The sequence below is a fragment of the Eubalaena glacialis genome, chromosome 3, assembly GCF_028564815.1.
Source record: "Eubalaena glacialis isolate mEubGla1 chromosome 3, mEubGla1.1.hap2.+ XY, whole genome shotgun sequence".
NCBI lineage: Eukaryota > Metazoa > Chordata > Mammalia > Artiodactyla > Balaenidae > Eubalaena > Eubalaena glacialis.
In genome coordinates this window covers 160,499,564-160,521,659 of record NC_083718.1, presented here as the reverse complement: position 1 = coordinate 160,521,659, position 22,096 = coordinate 160,499,564, and the positions used below count along the sequence as shown (strand labels likewise).

The window sequence follows — 22,096 nt, the reverse complement described above, 5'->3', positions numbered from 1 at the left end:
ACAGTTCTTGTGCCTCCTCTTCATGTCAGTTTCTTAATCAGAAACATCCCTTGTGATGTGAGTCAAGAAACAACAACAACAACCAAAAAAAACAGGAGGAATGATTGAAAATAAATATTTTTGGCAAGGGGGCAGGCTTAATAGTCCTAAAAAGACTGGAGCAGAGAGGCCTTAAAAATAGAATATGATTTATTTAGATCCAGTGCAATTGTATTTTAGCATGGAAAACTTTATTTGTCTTAAAGTATGTGTTTCTCATTGAGTCTTACTGTTCTTAAATGTAAAGTTATTTTGAAGATATGCAAAGTGTATCTTTTTAACAGGTATTTGTGGGGATAGAATGATTTAGATATTTTTATTTCTCAGGCCAATTACAGCAGTTATTTGTGATGTTCATGCTTAAAGCCAAGTCAGGTTTCCAAATACTGAGAAATTCAGCTTCCTTTTTTATAGTAGATTGGAAAAGAAAAACAAGTTCTGCAGCTTTTTCAATTTTTCACATTAAATGGGAACTGAATAAATTCTAACTCTTGAAAAAAGGGGCTGTTAGATGCTATATGGTAAGGAGTTTTCCTTTCCCCTTCCAATATGTATTTATTGAACAAACATCATTATGGCAATATTAACATAAAATTAAAAAAATTTTCCTCTCACCCCTATCCCAGTGGTTCTAAACCTGGGACGGGGGTGGGGGTATTTTGCTCCGTAGGGAACATGTGGCAATGGATGGAGACATTTGTAGTCGTCACTACTGGGGATGTATAACTGGCACCTAGTTAGTAGAAGCCAGGGATGCTGCTCTACATTCTACTGTGCACAGAACAACCCTCCACAAGAAAGAATTAGCCAGCCCCAAATGTCAGTAGTGCTGAGGTCGACATATCAACAGTTCATTTTTCTGTTCTGTGTCAGTCCTTGCTTATGTGCATACGTTTTTTACATAGTTATAGTGTACATTTTGCCTTTCTTTTTCACTTAATTTTATATTTTAAGTTTAAACATTGCTACATTGTTCTGAACTTCTAAAAAAAGTATTTTTCTCATTTTATTCAGGGATGGAAAAGGAATAAAAGGTATAATATATACTGTATTTAAGACATCTGTAAGTTTTAAATTATATTTGGGGAGGAGGAAGAAAGAAGGGCTAGGATGAATAACCCAAGTGCATATCTCAGTTTTCATGGCCATACTCTTTACTGTGTTCGCTTATGTCACTCGAAGACCATGGGATCCAAAGTTCATCCTTTTCTCAGAGCCAGGAGATGTGCTGTAGCATGAGTTATGGTCCTGGCCCCTGCACTGTAGTTGGAGGGCACCTACTAGGAGAAATAAGAACAAGTCGAAATGACTGCACTCATTCTTTTTGCCCTCCTCCCATTTAAAATTCTTTGTCTCTGTCTCGGTTTGCTTTGACAGCTTTACTGCCTCATTCTTTACATCTAGACATTTTTGGAAGCCCCAAAATGCTACAGGATGTGCTTCTTTGCAGACAGTGGCTTTTTAAGATACTTAATGAGCATTTATTCAGTATCTCCTTTTAAAGAACAGTATTCTTATATACTTTGTTATGTGGGCAATTTTAGGCACAGTTTAGATGTCAAAGCATTTAGAATTCAAAGAATGAATTTGTATTACCTCAAGATCTGCATTTTTAGAATTTTCGAATTACTCAACTATCGGGTCTCAATAAATCCACTGGAAAAATGTGAGTTCTGGGATGTCAGAGCAGAACAGGCAGAAGGACCCAGGATTCCAGGCAGAGGGACCCAAATATTCAAAGTCATGGAATAAGCAGCATGATGGGGATCAATCCGTACACTGGCATGAGGGCTGTCAAGGTGTGGCAGGAGATAAGACGAGAGAGACAGGCGAGAACCAGCTTGCGGAGACTCTCTGGTGCCGAGCTAAGGGTTCGAACTCTTCCTGAAAGCAATGCGAATGTTAAGCGGCAAGTGACTTGCATTCACAAGGGTCAGTCTGAGAGCTTTGTGGAGTACAGACGGGATGAGGGCCAGCCCGGGAGCAGGGAAATCAGTTAAGGATGCTATTACACTAAGTTGGGCAAATGATGAGGAGAGGCTAAACTAAGAGAGGATGAACTGGAAAATTATAAAAGATGTAGAATCTACAAATTCAGGACTGGTTGTCCATGAGAGTGGGATGAATAAGGAGGGGCTAAGGATAACCCCTAGGTTTCTGGCTTGGGAAGCTATATATTGATGGTGATTTTATTAACTGTGGAATACAGAAGGAGGAGCAGGTGTAAGAGAAAGATGAGTGGATTGTTCAAACTGAGTTGTTCACTAGAGAGTTGGATATGCATTGGTCTTAAATAGTAGACTCATTTTGTATTGCCTTCCTAGCCTACATACTCTTCCCTGGAACTTGTACCTCTCCACCAATGCTTGCTTAAAGAGTAGGGTTTGGTGGCCGTATTTGTACCCATACTTCCAACCTATCCCAGCCACAACTGACTGAATGAGGAATGCTGTACGACTAACTTCGGAGAGAGGGGCATAATTCGTTGGGTGAACAACAAATAATTAATTGTCTCTCTTTCATAAATTTGAACTAAGAGGTAGATAACAGGAATGACTTAATCTGAAAAATTACATAGGCTTAGGGCTTGGATGGCTGTTTTTAGCTGATGAGTAAGCAAGCAGAGAAAGTCCATCCATGTAGAGAAGCAAGTAAATGGGAGCAGATTCACAAGGAAACCCATAGACAAAGACCTCATGGGTCAGGATAGACTAGTAATGGCTGTCCAGTTCCATATCCATTTCCCATGTAGCTAGGTTTAGTTTGCAGCATATGCTCTTGTATCATATTCTTCCAGTAACCCTCCTGAGTAGTTGGGATTGGTCAGCTGTAAAGGTGAGAAAACTCAAAATAGTAATGGTTTGAAAAAGAAATGTATTTCTCTCACATAAAAGTCAAGAATAAAGCAGCCCAGAACTGATAGGGCAGCATTTTGAAATTGCCAGAGACTCAGATTTCTTCTCTCGCGATACTCTATTATCCATGGCCTGTGGCTTCCGCCTCATGGTGTCTGGGATGGCTGCTCAAGCTTCAAGCCATCTTGTCTGCATTCCAGCCAGTAGAAAGGAAGAGGAAGAGGAAAAGGGCATCCTGTTCCTTTAAGGACATTTCCTAGGCTAGGTGGCACACAATTCCATTTACATCCCATTGGTCAGAACTTAGTCACACAGCTGTATCAAGCTGAAAGCAGGCATCCCTGTGATCAGTCAAAAAAATTAAATGTCTTATTTCTGCAGAAAAAGGGAAGAATACATATTGAAGGACAACTGGCAGTTTCTGCCACCTGCACTTGTATTTGTTCTAACTTCAGTGTATTTCTGTTTCTTTCCACTTTTTCTAGATAGATCTGGAGCTTAGCAGAGATGGATTATTATTTAATCCTCCTAACAACCCAATGAGGTAGGCATTGCTATTATATCCATTCTATTTGGGGGAAAGCAAAGTTTTAAAAAGTTAGATGACTTGTGTTAGTCACACAGCTATAAAGTGATGGAGCCAGGGATTGAACAAAAGTATGTCAGACTCCTTTGCCCGAGCTATTCATCCCCATGATAGTGAGAAGGGCAGAGAGCCAAAGGCAGGGTCCTTAAGAATGGTGGCGTTTGACGGGTCTGTGGAAGAGGAGCCCAGGAAGAACACAGGGGAGGAAAGGCCAGGGAGGTAAGAGCGAAAACAGGAGAAAGTGACGTGACATCATAGAACAGAGAAAGGAGTGGGCAGATACTGCACAGAGGTCGTATATAAAAAGAGCAGAAACATGTCCAGTTGGATTTGGCATTTTTTAAAATTAATTAATTTATTTAATTTTTGGCCACACGGCTTGTGGTTCCCCGACCAGGGATTTAACCTGGGCCCTCGGCAGTGAGAGCGTAGAGTCCTAACCACTGGACCACCAGGGAATTCCCTGGATTTGGCATTTTGAGCGTCGTTGTAAGAGCAGAAGCCAAATGCAGTGATCTGAGGAGTGTGGAAGACATGAGAAATAGGACAGTAACTTGAGGGGGATGTGGTGGGGTCAAAGAAGAGTTATTTTTGTATCTTTATTTTCAAGATCAGAGACCTCTTGACCTAAGGGCACAACGTCAATAGAGAGGGAGATAATGAGCAAACAGAAAAGAAAAAGCTTCCTTGAGGAAGCAATAGAAGATGGGATCTAGAACACAGGTAAAGGAATTAGCTTTGGTCAGGAGGATGGAAAGCTCCTCCTGGAGGGAAAGAGAGCAGGATCTCTAAAGCTAAAGGTTAGTGTATTGGTGGTAGCACAAGAAGCTGCCAGAGTTTTATGATGGCCTTAGTTTTACTATTGCTATGGGAGACAAGGTCGTCGACCAGCAGAGGGGAGAGGTGAGATTTGGAGTTTGATGGGAGAGGTGGAAATCCTGAATATTTACTGAGTGAAATGGTAGCAGAAGCTGGCAAAGTGCATAGAATGACCTATGCAAGTAAAGGAGCTTGGCTCAGGCTGCAGACCATGGATTTGTAGTGGCTCCAGTCTGCATACTTGTTGCAATTTTCTCTACCAGCAACTCAGCAAACTAAAATAGGCGGAGAAGAGTCAAATGATCAAACTTTCCCCTCGGTTTGGATTTGTGGGGAAGGTGGGACGAGGAGCTAGATAACTGGGGACATTGGTGAGAGACTGATTGAAATGAACAACAGTTGGGTCCAGGCTTGAGGGGGAAATAAGTGAAGCCGAAGAGTTTCTGGTAGTTTGAGAGAGGATGTAATGGTCCAGGGACTGGAGGGTTCAACTGTTATTATAGAATAAGTAGAGTTTAAGAGAGCAACAACTTCATACCCATTACTATGGTTATTATTTATAGTTTTATGGCAGTTCCTCAAAAAGTTAAACATAGATTTATATATCCAACAATTCCAAAACAACGAGCAGGGACTCAAACAGATACTTGTTACACCAGTGTTCATAGCAGCGTTATTCACAATAGTCAAAAGGTGGAAACAACCCAAATGTCCATCAACAGATGAATGGATAAACAAAATACATACAATGCCATGTTATTCCACCTTAAGAAGGAAGGAAATTCTGATCCATGCTATAAAGTGGATGAAACCTAAAGACATTATGCTAAGGGAAATAAGCCAGAAATAAAAGGACAAATGTGTGATTCCACCTGTATGAGGTACCTAGAATAGGCAGATTTATAGCTACAGAAAGTAGAATACAGTGGGAAATGGGGACTCATTGTTTAATGGGTACAGAGTTTATGTTTGGGATAATGAAAAAGTTCTGAAAATGGATAGTGATGATTGCACAACAGTGTGAATGTGCTTAATGCCACTGAATTCTACACTGAAGTATAGTTAAAATGGTAAATTTTAAGTTTCATGAATTTACCACACACACAAAAAAGAGCAGAAGGTGGTGGTCAGAGTGGGACATTTGGAGCTGAGATCTGCAGGATTTCAACAGTAGTTTAGGCTATGGCAAGAGCTTGGTTGTAGCCATGGGCATGGATGACTAAGTGGAATGGAGGTTAAAGATCTCTGGCTTTGGAAGGGTGTTCAGTCTAGGAGCTTGGATGAGTTGGGTATTGACTTGCAGCCTCTACCGCCCTCCTGACCAGCCAAGCCCCCTCTTCCTATATCCCTGCTTACCTTCCGATACCCCAAATCTCCCAGAAGCCAAGGATCCAAAGATATTCTCAGTATCCCCCGTCCCCTTCTCCTTTCAACTTCCTCCAGCCTCAGACTCTCCCACTCCACCCCACAGCATGGGAGGTGGGGGTTATGCTACTCTCCGGGGGCAAGCAACTCACAGTATAGGACATGTAATAATTCAAACATTTGTTTTCTAATTATTCACAATCTCATCAGTTTATCACAACTGTGTTTTAACATTTTGATGTATTTGCTTCCATTCTTTTCCTTCTGTGTCTGGTTTTTACATAGTTGTAATAATACCTTTACGTCTACTTTTTCTCTTTATTATAACATAAGCATTTTTCTGTATTGCCAAATAGGCCTCATAGAATGTAATGTATTCCTAGTGTCTTGGGTGCTCTGATACCCAGGACTAAAACCACAAGGAACTGAATAGTACTAAAAAACCTTGTAGGGAGGAGGGTAAGAATGCAGACCAGACGATGGGGGTAGGGTGGGGAGGAGCACAAGAAGACTTTTAGCTATAAGTCATGGGGAGGACACATGGGGGCACAAAGATTCAGATCTGGGTCCCTTTCTTTTTTTTTTTTAATGTATCAGATGATAATTAACATTCTGTATATCGTCCACAAAAACTGTTGACGTGAAAAGGATGAGACTCTGGAAAACTTAGCAAGAAAAGATAAAAATAATCAAAATATCGTTTTGCTCTTAAAAAGCAAAACTGAATATAATTATGTAGACTAGCTGCAGTACAATAACAATTATGCTTATCCCTACAATCTGGGTCAGATTAACTTGGTTAAAAGTTATGTTTGATTGTACCAGCAAGTCTTATTCACAGTTAGTGATTCTAGTAACACAGATACCACTTCATCAATCAGCAGACATTTATCTCTCCCCCACCATGTAGTGCAAGCTGTTATGTAGCATGACTACTTCCAAGTTAAAAAAAATTAAAGACAATATCGATGGCAGGCTTAGATCAAGAAGTTTTAGAAGAGAGTTGAATGACTTAGAAGTCAACAAAAATTATAAGACATATTCTGTGAGCAAAATAGTTCCTTGATAGTACAGAATTAATGGGCTCTCTAGCTTCCAGAGGAGTTCTTTTATTTCTAAATATTCAAAAGAACAGACAGAAACTTCTTTGGAATTTATAACATCGCAAGGGACCTTTGGGAGATTTTCAGATTATTAAATTGCAAACTTCAGAACTGGGCAGACAGAAAGGTGATATTTTTTTAATGCATATATTTCATGTCATTTCTTATTTTAGAAGATATAATACAACTCTTCAAAGCTTTAATATTTTTTGTATTGCTAGCTATTTCATGTAAGTGCTCATTATAAATGGATAACATAACCATTAATTAATAGGAAAACTAAACTATACTTTGTAGAGAGTCTAACTGTACATATGAGATTTCTTGCATGCTCAGTTGTATATTTACACATGTGTATACATACACATATGCTTATCTCTTTTATCAAGGGAGAAGTTCAATTAGAAGACTTACTTCACCATCTTGAGAAAGAAGGGATTGAACTCCTTGCCTTTACAGAAGAACAACTCTACTTTGTCTGGTGCTTGTTACAGCAAAGACAGGCTGAGGACTGCTACCAGAAATCTAGAAGAGCTGTCAGGGAAGCACATGGAAGAAATTAAAGAAGTAAGAACTAATATCATAAAGTTTTAAGATAGCTGTGGTTTTGGGACTTCCCTGGTGGTCCAGTGGTTAAGACCCCATGTTTCCAGTGCAGGGGGCATGGGTTCAATCCCTGGTCAGGGAAGTTCTGCATGCTGCGCAGCGCAGCCAAAAAGAAAAAGAAAAAAAGATGGCTGTGGTTTTGTTCATTGTCGTTCATTATATTAACATATTAAAAACCAACATTTGAATGTCACTGTGTAATTTGCAATGCACCCACATGCACACTTTTTTTTTAATGAAATATGTCAACAAGCTGTATTGGTTTCCAATAGAGTACATGTGCAGGACATTGCCCAGAGGTGACTAGTTGAATATCCAAATAGGTCTGCTCAAGGTGCTTTCATTATCTTGGTAAATTCATCCTTGTCTCAATAACCAACCCTCTAGCTGACTGTCCTGCTAGTAGGCTTAGAAACCTGATTAGTCGGCGTACTGTGAGTGGATCTGCTTCTCAAAGGTGACCTTGTATTGACCAAACTCACAGAGAAGTTTGTAGAAAAATAGATACCAGCTTTTTAGTTGACAGTAAGAAATATAACTGCCAAAGGAACCAGACACATATATCCTGTGACTGATGCCTTTTTTCCCTACAGGCACACTACATAGGAAGCCAAATTTTAATCAAATGTCTACTTGCTGAACAAATGATTCTAATTTTTTAGAGCAGTAGCTAAGATAGCCAGATTGACACCATAAAGCTATCCATACCTGCCCTTATTTCTGGACCTGTTGTATCCTAGAACCAGGGTACCTAGCCCTTAGATGAGCAGATAATGGCACCTTTTGACTCTTTAATCACTCTTTTTGATGTGTCCAGTACTGATCAACCTACTTTCTTACATATAAGCTACTTTCTTTAAATGAGTTAATAAAATTTTCTCAGGTTGCTTGCAGATCGTTGTTGTGTTTTGACAGCTCAGCTCAGCTAACTTGTTGATTTTTAAATTTAACTCTTAGAGGGCAGTTTGATTTCCAAACTCTTGAAGAGTACAACTCCTTTAGAACAAAAGCAGGATAGCATAGTAGACCGTGAACTTTTAACATTAGGCAGCTGGGGGTGAAAAATTGCCTTTGGCATTGACTCTCTGTGTAACCTTGGGCAAGTTACTCAGCTTCTTTAAGATTGAAATTCCTCTTCCGTAAGTTGAGAAGATAATAGCTCCTTCAAAAGGATTTGTGAGGTTTACACATATTAACGTGTAGAAAACATTTCACATGTATACTTGGCACCCAGCAAGTATTCAATAAATTATAACTGTTATTATTAGAAATAGGTAGTATTGTTCCTGCCATTTTAAAGAGGAGGAAACTGAAGCATACCAGGGAGTGATAAAGTTGGACTGTGGTTCTGTGTTCCTTCTACTGTATCATTCAGCTTTTTGTTCATATTCTGAGCAGTTGTCCAAAAAAGGCTTCAACACAATTCAGCAAAATGCAGTTATTTTGGTAGTCTCCTTCTAAGTAATTTGGCATAGTAAGAGCTCAGGCTCTGGCTCTGGCCCACCTCAGTGTGAGGTCCGGGTCCTCCCTTTCCGCTTTGCTTGACAACGCAAGTCTGTCAGCCTCTCTCAGCAGCCCTCACCTATGAAGTGGGAGATAACAGTGTCATAGGGTTGTGGTGAAAACACAATATTTGATGTCCTTAACATAGTACCTGGAGCATATAGTTAGCTTTCAATCTATTATTATTAGCCACATAAAAGTGCCTTTTGTGAAGCTGTCTATTAATCAGAAACTATTTTTAAAGAATACCCAATAGTTTATTTTAATACAAGCTCCTATTAGCATTTAAGACATCTTAATTATGAGTTTTGCTTAAGATATAAAATACTGTGTAGATACTTCTCTGTTCCTGAGTATCATGATCATATTTCCTAAACCATAGATAAGGAGACTTGATTTAAAACCTGATTTGTTAATGGAAAAAAGTATCAGCGATTGTGACTGTCCCAGAAATTTGTGGTGATGTGTCATCCTATCTATGGGAAACAGTGTCTGATAACATATGACAGCTGGAAGGAAGTTTAGGGAGAGAGATCCACACTTAAGCAAAGTTGAATTTTCTGTTTATTTCTTAGATTATAAACATCGATAGTATGGTGATCTCTTAATGGCTCTTTCACTTCATAGACTTGTAAGAAAATGTATTATTTTCTTCTTAGGTGGAAAATTATGCAAACCGTGTCTGTAACTTACCAGAGGAAAAGGAAGCATTTTCTCATGGTTACGAAAAGGAAAGCAAGCAGCCTAGGCATGAGTTTAAAGGACTCCAACTCAAACCGGGTAATTTTTCCTTTTGTAAACATGTAAATTTTAATTTTTTCCCTAATTCTAATAATTAGCATGAGACAATTACAGAAAGTTTGGGAAATGTGTAAAAGTAGAAGGAAGGAAAAAAAATTACTACATATCCTCCACCTCAAGAAAAGTACTTGTAGGGCTTCCCTGGTGGTGCAGTGGTTAAGAATCCGCCTGCCAATGCAGGGGACATGGGTTCGAGCCCTGGTCCAGGAAGGTCCCGCATGCCGCGGAGCAACTAAGCCCGTGCGCCACAGCTACTGAGTCTGCGCTCTAGAGCCTGCGAGCCACAGTTACTGAGGCTCACGTGCCTAGAGTCCGTGCTCTGCAACAAGAGAAGCCACCACAATGAGAAGCCCGTGCACCACAACGGAGAATAGTCCCCGCTCTCAGCAACTAGAGAAAGCCCGCACGCAGCAACGAAGACCCAACACAGCCAAAAATAAATAAATAAATAAATTTATTAAAAAAAAGAAAGAAAAGTACTTGTAATGCTTTAGGTGTATTTTCTGCCTGTCTTTTTAAGGTATGCATTCTGAAATATTCTCAAATGTGTGTGAGAGAGTACAGAGTGGTGATTTTCTTTAATGTCGATTACAGCACTTACCACACTATGTCCTAACTACCTGTGTCAGCTCTTCTGGGGCAGAGATCTCATTCTAGTCTTTCTGGTTTCCGTGTTTTCAACAGCACCGGCCTCGTAAAGTACCTAGCGTGCTAAGGGCTCAGGAAATGTTTATTAAGTGCTCCAAAACTACAAGGGAAGATACAGATAGGACCCCTTTAGAATACTGTATTTGTTTAACTCCATAAATTAGATATTATTATGATATATGGTCAATGATTATTTACATTTGCCACACATTTATGATTTTCTTTGCTCAGCATTTTTCCTTGCATCTCAGATATCCCATTTGGGATCATTTTCCTTTTTTCACTTTAGAACTTCCTTTCATAATGGTCTGTTGATGGAAGGTTTTTCTGTATTTTGAATCTCAGGTGCAGAGAAAATTGAGCTAATCACAGGACATAATTCATATGTACTACACTCAGGTTTCATTTTTTCCCCCTTTTTTGTTATCCATTGGATAATTGAGTTTTCTTCTGCTGGTTTAAAAGCTTGCATTCTAGTTTTGTTCATATGGTGATTGCATTTTAAGAGTTTTAAAAATTTCTTCTGACATTTTTAGTTATTCTCGGCAGCAGGGTTGTTCAGGGCTCTAATCTGCCATACTGTAAGAAGCAGAAGCTACTCTATGCCCTGCTTCTAACATAAATTAGCTCATGAAGGATTGGGAAGTAGGGGAGTGATGTCACTATAATGTAGAAGTTCACATGTAATTTTCCCCAGCATGTTAATGATTTGGGCCCACCAGCAAGCCTTGGAGTTTATACATAAAGCCCATTCATCCCATGTTCCTCTTCTGGGCTGTTTGGCCACATGTTTTGTCTTGGAAGTGCTTATTGCAAAGATATTACTAATCTTTTGCATTTTGCCTTTGTTTCCAACTCTGCAGACTCAGCTCCTTCGTTAGCTCACCTTTACAGTAAACCTGATTTTTTAAAAGAAGACAGAGTCCTATATTTGCTATAGTATTCCTCTAATTTTTAGGAATTTGACACATCTGTTTAAATCTACCAGTATAATATTAGGATTGTCAGTGTTTTTTATAGCACTCTAGCTAAACAATGACAAAGGTTTTGAATGCTCTATGCCAACCTTTTCTCCATAAGCTCCATTATTTTTAGTGAGCAGTTTTGCAAAATACAAGTTTGCTTGTTTGTTTTAGGAACACATACCTCAATCACATCAGAAATGCTTCTATAATTAAAGGATGTCTTTTGAAGGTGGAGCTAACATGATTTGATAATGGATTTCATGTTGGGTGGGAGAAAAGGAGAGAAATCACTGGTGACCCAAAGCTTTTTGGCCTGAGCAGTTGAAATATTGGAGTTCCTAACTACTCAGATGGGGGATACCATGGGAGGTCCTATTTGGGGAAGACAGTAAAGAGTTTGCTTTTGGACATCTACATTGGAGGTGAATATTAGACATCCAAGTGGAAAGGTCAAGTAGGCAATTTTGTATATGTTTGGAATGCATTGTGAACTAGAGATGTAAATTTGGGAGTCATCAGCATATAGCAAATACTTAAAGCCTTAGGACTGTAGGAGATACCCTAGGGAGTGAAAAGAAGAAGATTCAGAGCTGGGCCCTAGGTCATTCCAGTGTTTAGAGGTTGGAAAGGTAAGAAATCAGCAAAGGAGTCTGAGAAGGAGTGGCATGAAAGGTAGGAGGAAACCTAGCAGAGTGTGGTGTCCCAGAAGAGGAATGATGAAAGTGTTTTAAGAAAAGGAAGGGAACAATTGGGTCAAATACCATTGATAGGCTATGTGGAGTGAGGACAGGTAATTGACCATTGGATTTGGTCACATGGGGGTCATTGTGACTTTGAGGAGAGCTGTTTCTGTGGAGTGGTGGATATGAAAGCCATTGGAGTGAATTCAGGAAAGAATGGTAGGAGAAGGGGAGGGGACATGGCTATTTTTGATCCTTTCTTTTTTTTTTTTTGATCCTTTCTTGAAGTTGTGCTGCAAAGAGGAATGAACAAATGGTGGAGGAGCTGGAGGGCATTATGAATTTGAAGGAAAACTTTTGTTGTTTTCATCACTGTTGTTTTTAATGGAAGATATTATACCATGTCTCTAAGATGATTAGTTGGGAAGAAAGCTCCATGAGGCAATAGAGATAAGAGTCAACTGCAGGAGTTTTATCTTTGAGAGGAGAGGGAATGGGATCCAGTGCACAAGGGGGGGAGGGGGGCGGGGATGGTGCTGGCCTTAGGAGCCAAGGTAGTTTGTTACGTCTCACAGGAGGGAAGAGTACGGGGGAGCTGGCAGATTTGGTAGGGGAGCTTGTGGAAGCTCTCTTCAGAGTGCTTCTCTTTTCTCGGTGAAATAAGAAGTAGGGTATTCAGCTGAGAGTGAGGTTGGGGAAGGAGGTATTAGAGATATGATGAGGGAGAGGGATGAAACAAGCAGGGGAATGTAGGAGGATTGCTGGGCAGCAGTAAGGGCTCACTTGAGGTTAGTAGTCGTGAGTTTGAAATGAAACCAGTCCGCACTGCCTGTGCAGTTTTCTGTAGCCATATCCAGCTTCTGGAGTGTGCTGGTGAAGAGCTGGATTTAAACAGGTTGGAGTTTTGTCACCAAGTATAATGGAAGGAAAGAGGGGCAAGAGAGTTGTGAATGTTTTCAAGGGAGTGATTGTAATGATGGACTATAGAATCTAAGCTGGGTAAGAAAGTGAGAACAGGAATGGGATAAGGAACACTGAAAAGTGTTTCAAGTCAATGGATGATAGTTTCCAGTATGGTCAAAAATTATTGAAATTGAGCTGCTAGTACATAAGAAGGGATGATTGGAGGATAGGATGTTTGAAATTGAAGCTAGGGAGAGGTTACAGAAACTATAGAGGCTAATGACCAAGTCTAGGGAATTACTGTGGAGTAGGTGGCTGAGGTGGGGTAGAGGACTAGATCTTTGGAAGTTAGCTGGTAAAGGAACTGAAAAGCCAGGGGACTGGAATAATCATCTAACTGAGTATTGAAATCATGGAGAATTTTGGCAGGATTAGTTGAGTGACTGTGGACAAGTTTCTTGGTTTCTTGGTGCCTGAGCCCTCATTTCTTAAAAGGGAAAATCATGGTTCGTACCTCACTGGGTTGTTGTAAGGATTAAATAAGATAGATTTATCTCAAATGCTTAGTACAATACCTGCCACATAGTAAGCACTCACTAAAACAACAATACACTTTAAAATTATGCAAGAACAAATGTTAAACTTCTGCAAGTAGTAAGAATATCTACTGCTTTTGAGAACCTTTTCCCACTACTTTTTAGTTATTTGCCTGCATTTCTTTTAACAGTTTTGTTTCTGGTGTTTCTTCCTAGCAGAAGTGCAAATAAAGGAGGTTGAAATGTTGTATGAAGAAGGCTTGTCTGAAATAGCTCTGAGCAGCCCTAGTGAACAGATTGCACACTTACTCATGGAAAGAAGTACACTCTTGAGGAAACTGGAACGAGGGGATCCCAAACCAGAATCACAAAGATGTCTGAGCAGTACCCTACAGAAAGAATTTCCCCAGGTATTCAAAATTAACTGGGTAATTGAATAAGAGGCCAGCTGGTTGAAAAATGCATTTGTTCATTTAACCATTCATACATTAAACTATCAGGAAGCCAGTTTTGATAGTGCTTAAGAATATAGGCTTTGGGTTTAAATGGACCTCCTCTGCCACTTGTTAGCAGTATGTCCTTGAACAAGTTGCTTAACTTTTGTGAGTTAATTTCCTCATCTATAAAATCTGGGAGCAACTGAACTACTCCACAAGGTGATCATGAAAATGAAATAATATACGTAAAGCTCTAGAATAGTACCTCACATGTTAATTAGCATTATTGTTATTATTTATTGAGAACTTACCATGTGTCAGGCTTTGTGCTAGTGGATGTAGGAACAAAGTCAAATTAGAAATGATTTGGACTTGCAAGGAACTTACAAGCTAATGAAGGAAAGAAATAAACCAGTGGTTATAATTCAGTGTGGAAAGTTCTGTGATAAAGTGAAAACTCAGGGGAGGGGCTGAGTCAGGATGGGTAGAAAAGGCTTCCAGCAGAGGTAATGTTGAGTACCCTTTTGAAAGCTGAGTAAGTGTTAGCTGGATGAAGAAGATGGGAAAGGCATTTCTGGCAGAGGAAACAATGTATAATACATACTGGTTCATGTGAGTCAATGCTGTGAAATGTGCCTGGAGATATTTTCAGAAACCACTTCATGGTGAGACTCATATGCTAAGCTAGAGTTTGGAATCAGCACCCAGCAGTGTTCCTGGAGCATACTGGAGGCATAAAAATATTTTGAATGTACAAATGACTAACTGTTATAGATGGTCTGGAGAGTCACTAAATGATTTTAAGAGGAGAGTAACATGATCTGATTTGTGTTTTAGAAAAATCACTCTGGTCACAGTAGAGGGGTGGATTGGATAGGGACCAGATTGGAAGCCGGAATTTCAGGGGATGTTAACTAATAATTAATTAAAGAATGAGAACCAAAAACAAGGCTCAGAGTGTAATACAGAAGGGAAGAAGGAGTTATGAAGGAGATGGGATCTATAAAACAAATTGGACACTATGGAGGTGAAGTCTGGGTTGACCCTGAGGCTATCTACCCAGTCACTACTAAGTCATAGTTTTACCACTAATGGACAGAAAGAATTAAAACAGATACTACAAAGGGTTTTTGTTATTATAAAATGTAATTCATAAAATTTCTGTCACATTCCCAGTTATATTTTGTTTAAGCTAATGTTGTAATTTACCTGAGCATAAAGTAATCAGTAGAGTCACATTTTTGTAGAAATTGACAAGCCGATTCAAAAATTGATAAGGAAATGCAAAGGAACTAGAATAGCCAAAACAACTTTGAAAAAGAAGAACTAGTTGGAAGATACACACTTCCTGCTTTCAAGACTTACCACAAAACTGCAGTAATCAAGAAAGTGCAGTATTGGTATAAAGGCAGATATATAGATCAATGGAACAGAATAAAGAGTCTAGAAATAGACCCACACCTACATGGTAAATTGATTTTCAACACAGGTGCCAAGGTAATTTAATGGGGAAAAGATACACTTTTCAACAAACAATGCTGGCACAATTGGATAGATATATGCAAAAAAACAAAAAACAAAAACAAAACCCTCAACCCTATTGAGGTTCCCTTCCCACTGGTAAAGGAGGGAGTCCCTACCCTAAATACTATGAGATAGCCAAATACATGACACCCAACATTGAACAGAGATGTGATTGATAGTTTATTAGTCAGATAGGCTCACAGCCCAGGGACGACACTGCCTGTCATGCAGGGCCACAGGGGTTGTACTCAGGAATGGAGTGAACTTCTAGGGGCCATGGGAGACAGATTTTGTAGTACCAATAGGATGAGGTGCCCTCTAGTTCCCATGGGAGGATATTACTGGCTTGTTTAAAAAATTCCATGGGTTGGCAGTGAAATGGCAGCCATTAGGCTGAGGACTGGATAAAATATAGCTGTTCTGGCTGATAAGGGCACTAGCTGGGTGGGGAATGTTTCCCGTTGGATGGGGGCATATCTGGCAAAAGCAGGGGAATTCATGCTTAGGCTTTTGGTGCACTGTGAGTTACAAGGGCGTCAAGGTAACACATGAAATTTTAGGCCTTACAATACATTTATCCTATATCATATACAAAAATTAACTCAAAATGGTTCATAGATCATGTAGGAGATAAAATTTACAGAAGAAAATTTTAGTGACCTTGGGTTTGGCAAGATTTTTATAAGACAGGAAAAGCACAGAGTATAAAAGAAAAAAAATTGGACTTCATAAAATTTCAGAACATTTGCTCTTTAAAAGACAAAAATAAAAGGGCAAGCCACAGACTGGGAGATAATTTTTTAAAAAATATATCCAACAAAAGCTTTGTATCTAAATATATAAATAAATCTTATAACTCAATAATAATAACACATACAACCCAACTAAAAACTGGTCAAAAGACTTAAAAAGTGACTGCACTGAAGAAGATATACAAATGGTAAATAAACACATGAAAAGATGCTTAACTTCATTTATTATTAGGAAAACACAGAAATTACAATGAAGTAATTTATTATGAGGTAACTATTAATGTATCAATGAATGGCTAAAATTTAAGACTAACCATATCAAGTGTTGGTGACAATGTGGAGCAACTGTAATTCCCTTATCCTACTGATGGGAATGTAAAATGATACAACCACTTTTGGAAACTAGTTCAGTATTGCCTTAAAAAGTCAAACATATACTTATCACATCACCCTGCCATTCCACTCCTAGGCATATACCCAAGAGAAATGAAAGAATGTGCCCACATAAAGACATACATGTTACAGCAACTTTAATTGTAGAAGCCCTAAACTAGAATCAACTCAAATGTTCATCAAAAGGTAAATGTATAGATCCATAGAATGGAATATTACTTGGTAATAAAAAAGAATAAATATACAACAAAACAGATAAATTTCAAAATAATGATCTAAGTGAAATAAGCCAGACCAAAAAGAGTACATAGTCTATGATTCCATTTGTATAAAATAGTAGAAAATGCAAACTAATCTATAGTAACAGAAACAGATCAGTGGTTGCCTGGGGACAGTGTTAGGGGAGGAATGAATTATAAGGAAGTATAGGAGACTTTTAAGGGTGATGAATATTTTCATTATCTTGATTGTGGTATTGGTTTCATGGATGGATACATGTAAAAAAATATATACACTGTAAATATGTGCAGTTATTATATAAATATATAATATATATAAATATATAATATATATAAAGGTGCAGTTATACCTTTAAAAAGATTTTTAAAGAAGATTTTTCAAAGATCTTATTATGAAATGTAACTTGTAAAAATTTCATTGCCTCCCTAGGTGTGTGTGTGTGTATATATATATAGTTTTTTTTTAATTAATTAATTTATTTATTATTTTTGGCTGAGTTGGGTCCTCGTCGCTGCACGTGGGCTTTCTCTAGTTGCGGCGAGTGGAGGCTACTCTTCGTTGTGGTGCGCGGGCTTCTCATTGCGGTGGCTTCTCGTTAAGGATCACAGGCTCTAGGGGCATGGGCTTCAGTAGTTGTGGCACACAGGCTCAGTAGTTGTGGCTCGTGGGCTCTAGAGCACAGGCTCAGTAGTTGTGGCACACGGGCTTCGTTGCTCCACGGCATGTGGGATCTTCCTGGACCAGGCCTTGAACCTGTGTCCCCTGCATTGGCAGGCGTATTCTTAACCACTGTGCCACCAGGGAAGTCCCGCTAGGTATATTTTAATAGGCCAATACTGAATCAACCTGTGCATAAAGTAGACAAGAGAGTCGTTCCAGCCAAAGTGAGGCCACATAAAGTGACACGGAAGTTGAAGAATTTTGCAAGGCCTGATCTATACACTAATTACATTTTACCTAACATTTGTTTTTTGTTGGTTTTCTGACAATACAGGCACATAGTAGAAACGGATTCAAGCAGTATAAAATTGAATGAAAAATGAGTTTTCTCTCCCCAAATCCTCAGTTCCATACTCCTAAACTACCACTGCTGACAATTTTTTATTTATCTTTCCAGAAAATTTTCATCATCTTAAAATACAAATTATGTTCCATTACGCATATTGTTTTCACTTTCTGTATTAGTGTATATAGATTTGCCTTAGTCTGTTTGACAACATATATTCTTTTGAATGGATGTATCAAAATTTATTTAACCACTTTATTGTTGCATGGGGCAGAGGACAAAGGGATGACATTTAATGCCAAGAATAATCAAAGATTTAAAAAAACACATTTTGTTGTGGAATATAACAACATATATGCAGAAAAATGATAAAACTTAAAAAAATACAGTTTGACAAATAGTTATGGAACAAACACCCATGTAACCACTGGTCCTGTTAGGAATACAACATTGCCAACTTCCTAGAAGCTTCCTTTTCTGATCACAACCCCCTTCCTCCCCACAAAGGTGTACATCCTAAATAATATATATAGTAGTTTAGTTTTGTCTGTTTTTGAACATTACATACAAGGAATCAACTTTGGGAATTGCTTTTTTGTAAAACATTATGTTTGTATTATTTATTTTTAATTAGCTTGTCATTACTATATATCATTCCATTGTGTGAATATATGGCATGAGACTATCCATTCTAAGTTGTTTTCGGTTGTTTCCAATTTATTATGAATGTAATATAATCTGTCAGTTATGCTGCTATGAATATTCTTATATATGTGCATGCACTTGTGTAGGGTATATACCTAGGAGTAGATTTAGGGAGTTATAGAGTATGTAGATCTTCAGCTTTACCAGATAATGTCAAACTGTCTCCTTAAGTAGTGGTACCAATTTATACTGGCACCAATAAATAGTGTATGAGAGTGCCTTTGTTCCTCATCAACACTTGATGTTGTCAGACTTTTAAATTTTTGCTAAACGACTGGGTGCATAATGATATCTCATGTTGGTTTTAATTAGTATTTCCCTGATTACTAGTGAACTTAGTATGATTATCTGTCATTTGGATTTCCCATTTTATTAGTGTTTATTCAGGTCTTTTGTCCATTTAAAAACTGAATTGTCTTTTTCTTACTGATTTATAGGAATTCTCTATGTTCTGGTTTCAAGTCTTTTATTGATTATGTGTATCACAAATACTTTTTTCCCACTTTGTGGTTTGTCTTTTTAATATTCTTAATAGTGTCTTTTAATGAATGGAAGTTCTTAAATTTAATGTAGTTCAACTTATCAATCATTTGTCTTATGGTTAGTGTTTTTCTGTCTTGTTTAAGAAATCCTTGCTTTCTGGGATTTTGATTTTTGCTTTTATTGAATCTATAAATCAATTTAAGAGGAATTGACTATCTTAAATTATTGATATCATTTGTGATCATGGCCTATCTCTCCATTTATTTTTTAATGTATATAAATAAAGTTTTATAATTTTCCCTACAAAATCTTGCACATTTTTTTAATATTTATTGCTAGGTACTTCATATTTTTGGGTGCTATTAATGGTAAATGCTATATTTATTAAGAATTTAATTTTCTAATGATTGCTAGTATTAAAAGTATAATTATTTTTATATATTGACTATACCTACCAATGTTGCTAAAATTTCTCATTTATCTTAATAATTTATTTGAAGATTTAAAATTTTTTCTACCTGTACAGTCCTATCTGGGAATAATGATACTTTTGTTTCTTCCTTTCCAATTTGATTCCTTTTAATTCTTTTATTTACCTTACTATACTGGCTAGGATCTCTAGTATTATCTTGAATAGGAGACATACTTGTCTAGTTAATGATATTAGAGAAAAAGTATTCAGTGGTATGATGTTTGATTAAGGGTTGGGTTTTTTTAATGATACCCTTTGTCAGGTTAAGAAAGTTCTCTTTTATTCCTAGTTTGTTAAGAGCTTTTATTAGGAATTAATGTTGAGTTTATAAAATGTTTTTTCTATAGCCATTGAGATAATGAAGTAATTTAGAACTTTCATCTGTTAATGTGAGAATTTCATTGATTAATTTTTCTAATGTTAAACCTATCTTGTGTTCCTGGGATAAATCCAACTTGTTCATGATTTGTTATCCTTTCTAAATATTATAGATTCAGTTTGATAAATTTTTGTTTAAGTTTTTGCATCTATGTTTATGAGTGAGGTTGCCCTGTGATTTTTCTTTTTGTATTATCGTTGTCAGGCTTTAATATCAAGGTCTGGCTAGCCAGTGTTAGCCAACCTTTTTTTCATTATTACCTCCATAATGACACTTCTTAAAGTTTTTTTTGTTTTGTTTGTTTGTTTAATTTATTTTATTTTTGGCTGTGTTGGGTCTTCGTTGCCGTGCTTGGGCTTTTCTCTAGTTGCGGCGAGCGGGGGCTACTCTTCGTTGCAGTACACAGGCTTCTCATTGCGGTGGCTTCTCTTGTTGCGAAGCACGGGCTCTAGGCGCAGAGGCTCAGTAGTTGTGGCTTGTGGGCTCTAGAGAGCAGGCTCAGTAGTTGTGGTGCACGGGCTTAGTTGCTCTGCGGCATGTGGGATCTTCCCAGACCAGGGCTTGAACCTGTGTCCCCTGCATTGGCAGGCGGATTCTTAACCACTACGCCACCAGGGAAACCCAATAATGACACTTCTTAGATAATTTTTTCTATCACTCTCCCATGAAATTTTAATGGCACTGATATAAAGTAATTCTATTTATGTACTGTAGGCATCTGCACTTTGTACTTAAAAGGGTAAGTTTTTTCCCCCCCTAGAAATCAGTTTGCACTCCCTTGGGGGCAATATTGTCTCATTGAGAATGCATGGTCTCGCCTCATAAAATGGATTGGACTGTGCTCCCTCTTTTTTTACGTGGTTATTTTTTAAAAGTTAAATGACATTTTTATTCATGAAGCTGATTGATGTAATTTTCATTCACCTCTTAATATTTACTTAGGAGAAATTTGAACAAACTCACCAGCCTCTGCAAAGGGAACATCAGAAACATCAAGAACTTGTGCATCAGTCTAAAAAAAGTCTGAGTGAGGTAAGAAAAAATTACAATCTTTTACTTAATAACAGTAGCTAGTTACAAGTTAGCTTTTACCTTGGAAGTATTTTGTTTGAATATATTAAAATGTACAAATCCATGCTGTAAAAGATATCAGTTGTGCATAAGAGTATTATAAACACATCACAAAAATTTGGGAAGAAGAAAAAAGTCAATCACCCATTTAACACAATAGCTGATTTTTATTGAATGTATCAAAACTTAAACAATCGATGTGTGTTATGTCCTTTGAAAAATCACCTTGGGACAGTACACACTTCTTCCCAAATACGTTTGGAGCTTCTTTTGGGGGAGAGTCCTTTAGACTGTATAGCACATTATTTTACATATAATTAATTCTGTTTGTGGAAATTATTTTTTGATCTGGGGAAATGTTATTAAGAGCTAAATCCAGTGAATAAAGCATATACAGAGAATTTAACAATGGGAAGTAACCCAAGATAAATATATATGGATGAAACTGTATATCCATCATAGTATTATTTTCAATAGCAAAAATTGGAAACTACCAAAATGTTGAAATGATTATATAAATTATGCTGCACCTACTGGAACATTATATAGCCTTTAAAAATAATCATTACAAAATCTGTACAGCAATATAGAAAAATGTTCCTCATATAATGTTAAATGAAAAAGCCAGACAGAAACGTGTATATAGATTGGGATTATGACTATGTAAAAAATGTACATAAATAAAAAATACTGCAAGGAAATATACCAGTAAGCTAAAAATAGTTTTGTTATGTAGATGGTTTTGGTTATTTTCTTATTTTTTAGAAAAATTTGTGTAATGATTATATGCATATAAAATAAATACATATCTTGAGGATCAAAAGCAAAATATCATTGAGGTTGAATTTCTTACTTAGTTTTTAAAATGCTTTGAAAGTAATTGTAGGAAAGGAGCTCTAAACATGATTTGAGCCTTAATTGTGTACATACCTTGAAATTAAATGAAATACCTTATGTAAAGGCATTTTATAAACTGTATTTAATTACCATATAAATGAGGAGTATTTTCACTCTCTTTGGCCAGATGATAATTTTTATGATTAAATTTCTATTATATAACCATAATCTCTTAGATATGTTAGGTTTGAACCTTGTGAAATTGCATGTTTATAGGTTAAAAAAAATCAACTATCACCAATTTTCTATGGTTCAACCTAATAAAAGAAATGCACATAAATATTCTGTTTGCTACTCTTCTTTATTGGCTTTCAAACATTTATAGGTA

The 22,096-nt window shown here is 37.5% G+C and overlaps 1 protein-coding gene across 3 annotated transcripts in view; it reads left to right on the top strand.

Annotated features, from left to right (window-relative positions):
- The window catches only part of CCDC30 (coiled-coil domain containing 30), a 162,959-nt gene that overhangs the window by 1,184 nt on the left and 139,679 nt on the right, over positions 1–22,096 (top strand). For 2 of the 3 annotated variants that reach the window (XM_061184382.1, XM_061184381.1), the window contains exons 2-5: positions 7,157–7,334; positions 9,536–9,656; positions 13,629–13,819; positions 20,743–20,832. In XM_061184382.1, coding sequence (XP_061040365.1) covers positions 7,317–7,334; positions 9,536–9,656; positions 13,629–13,819; positions 20,743–20,832 — 420 coding nt within the window. In that variant the 5' untranslated portion in view covers positions 7,157–7,316. Of the gene's footprint in view, positions 1–3,379; positions 3,439–7,156; positions 7,335–9,535; positions 9,657–13,628; positions 13,820–20,742; positions 20,833–22,096 lie in introns of all 3 variants that reach the window. The other variant, XM_061184383.1, reaches the window with a different exon arrangement.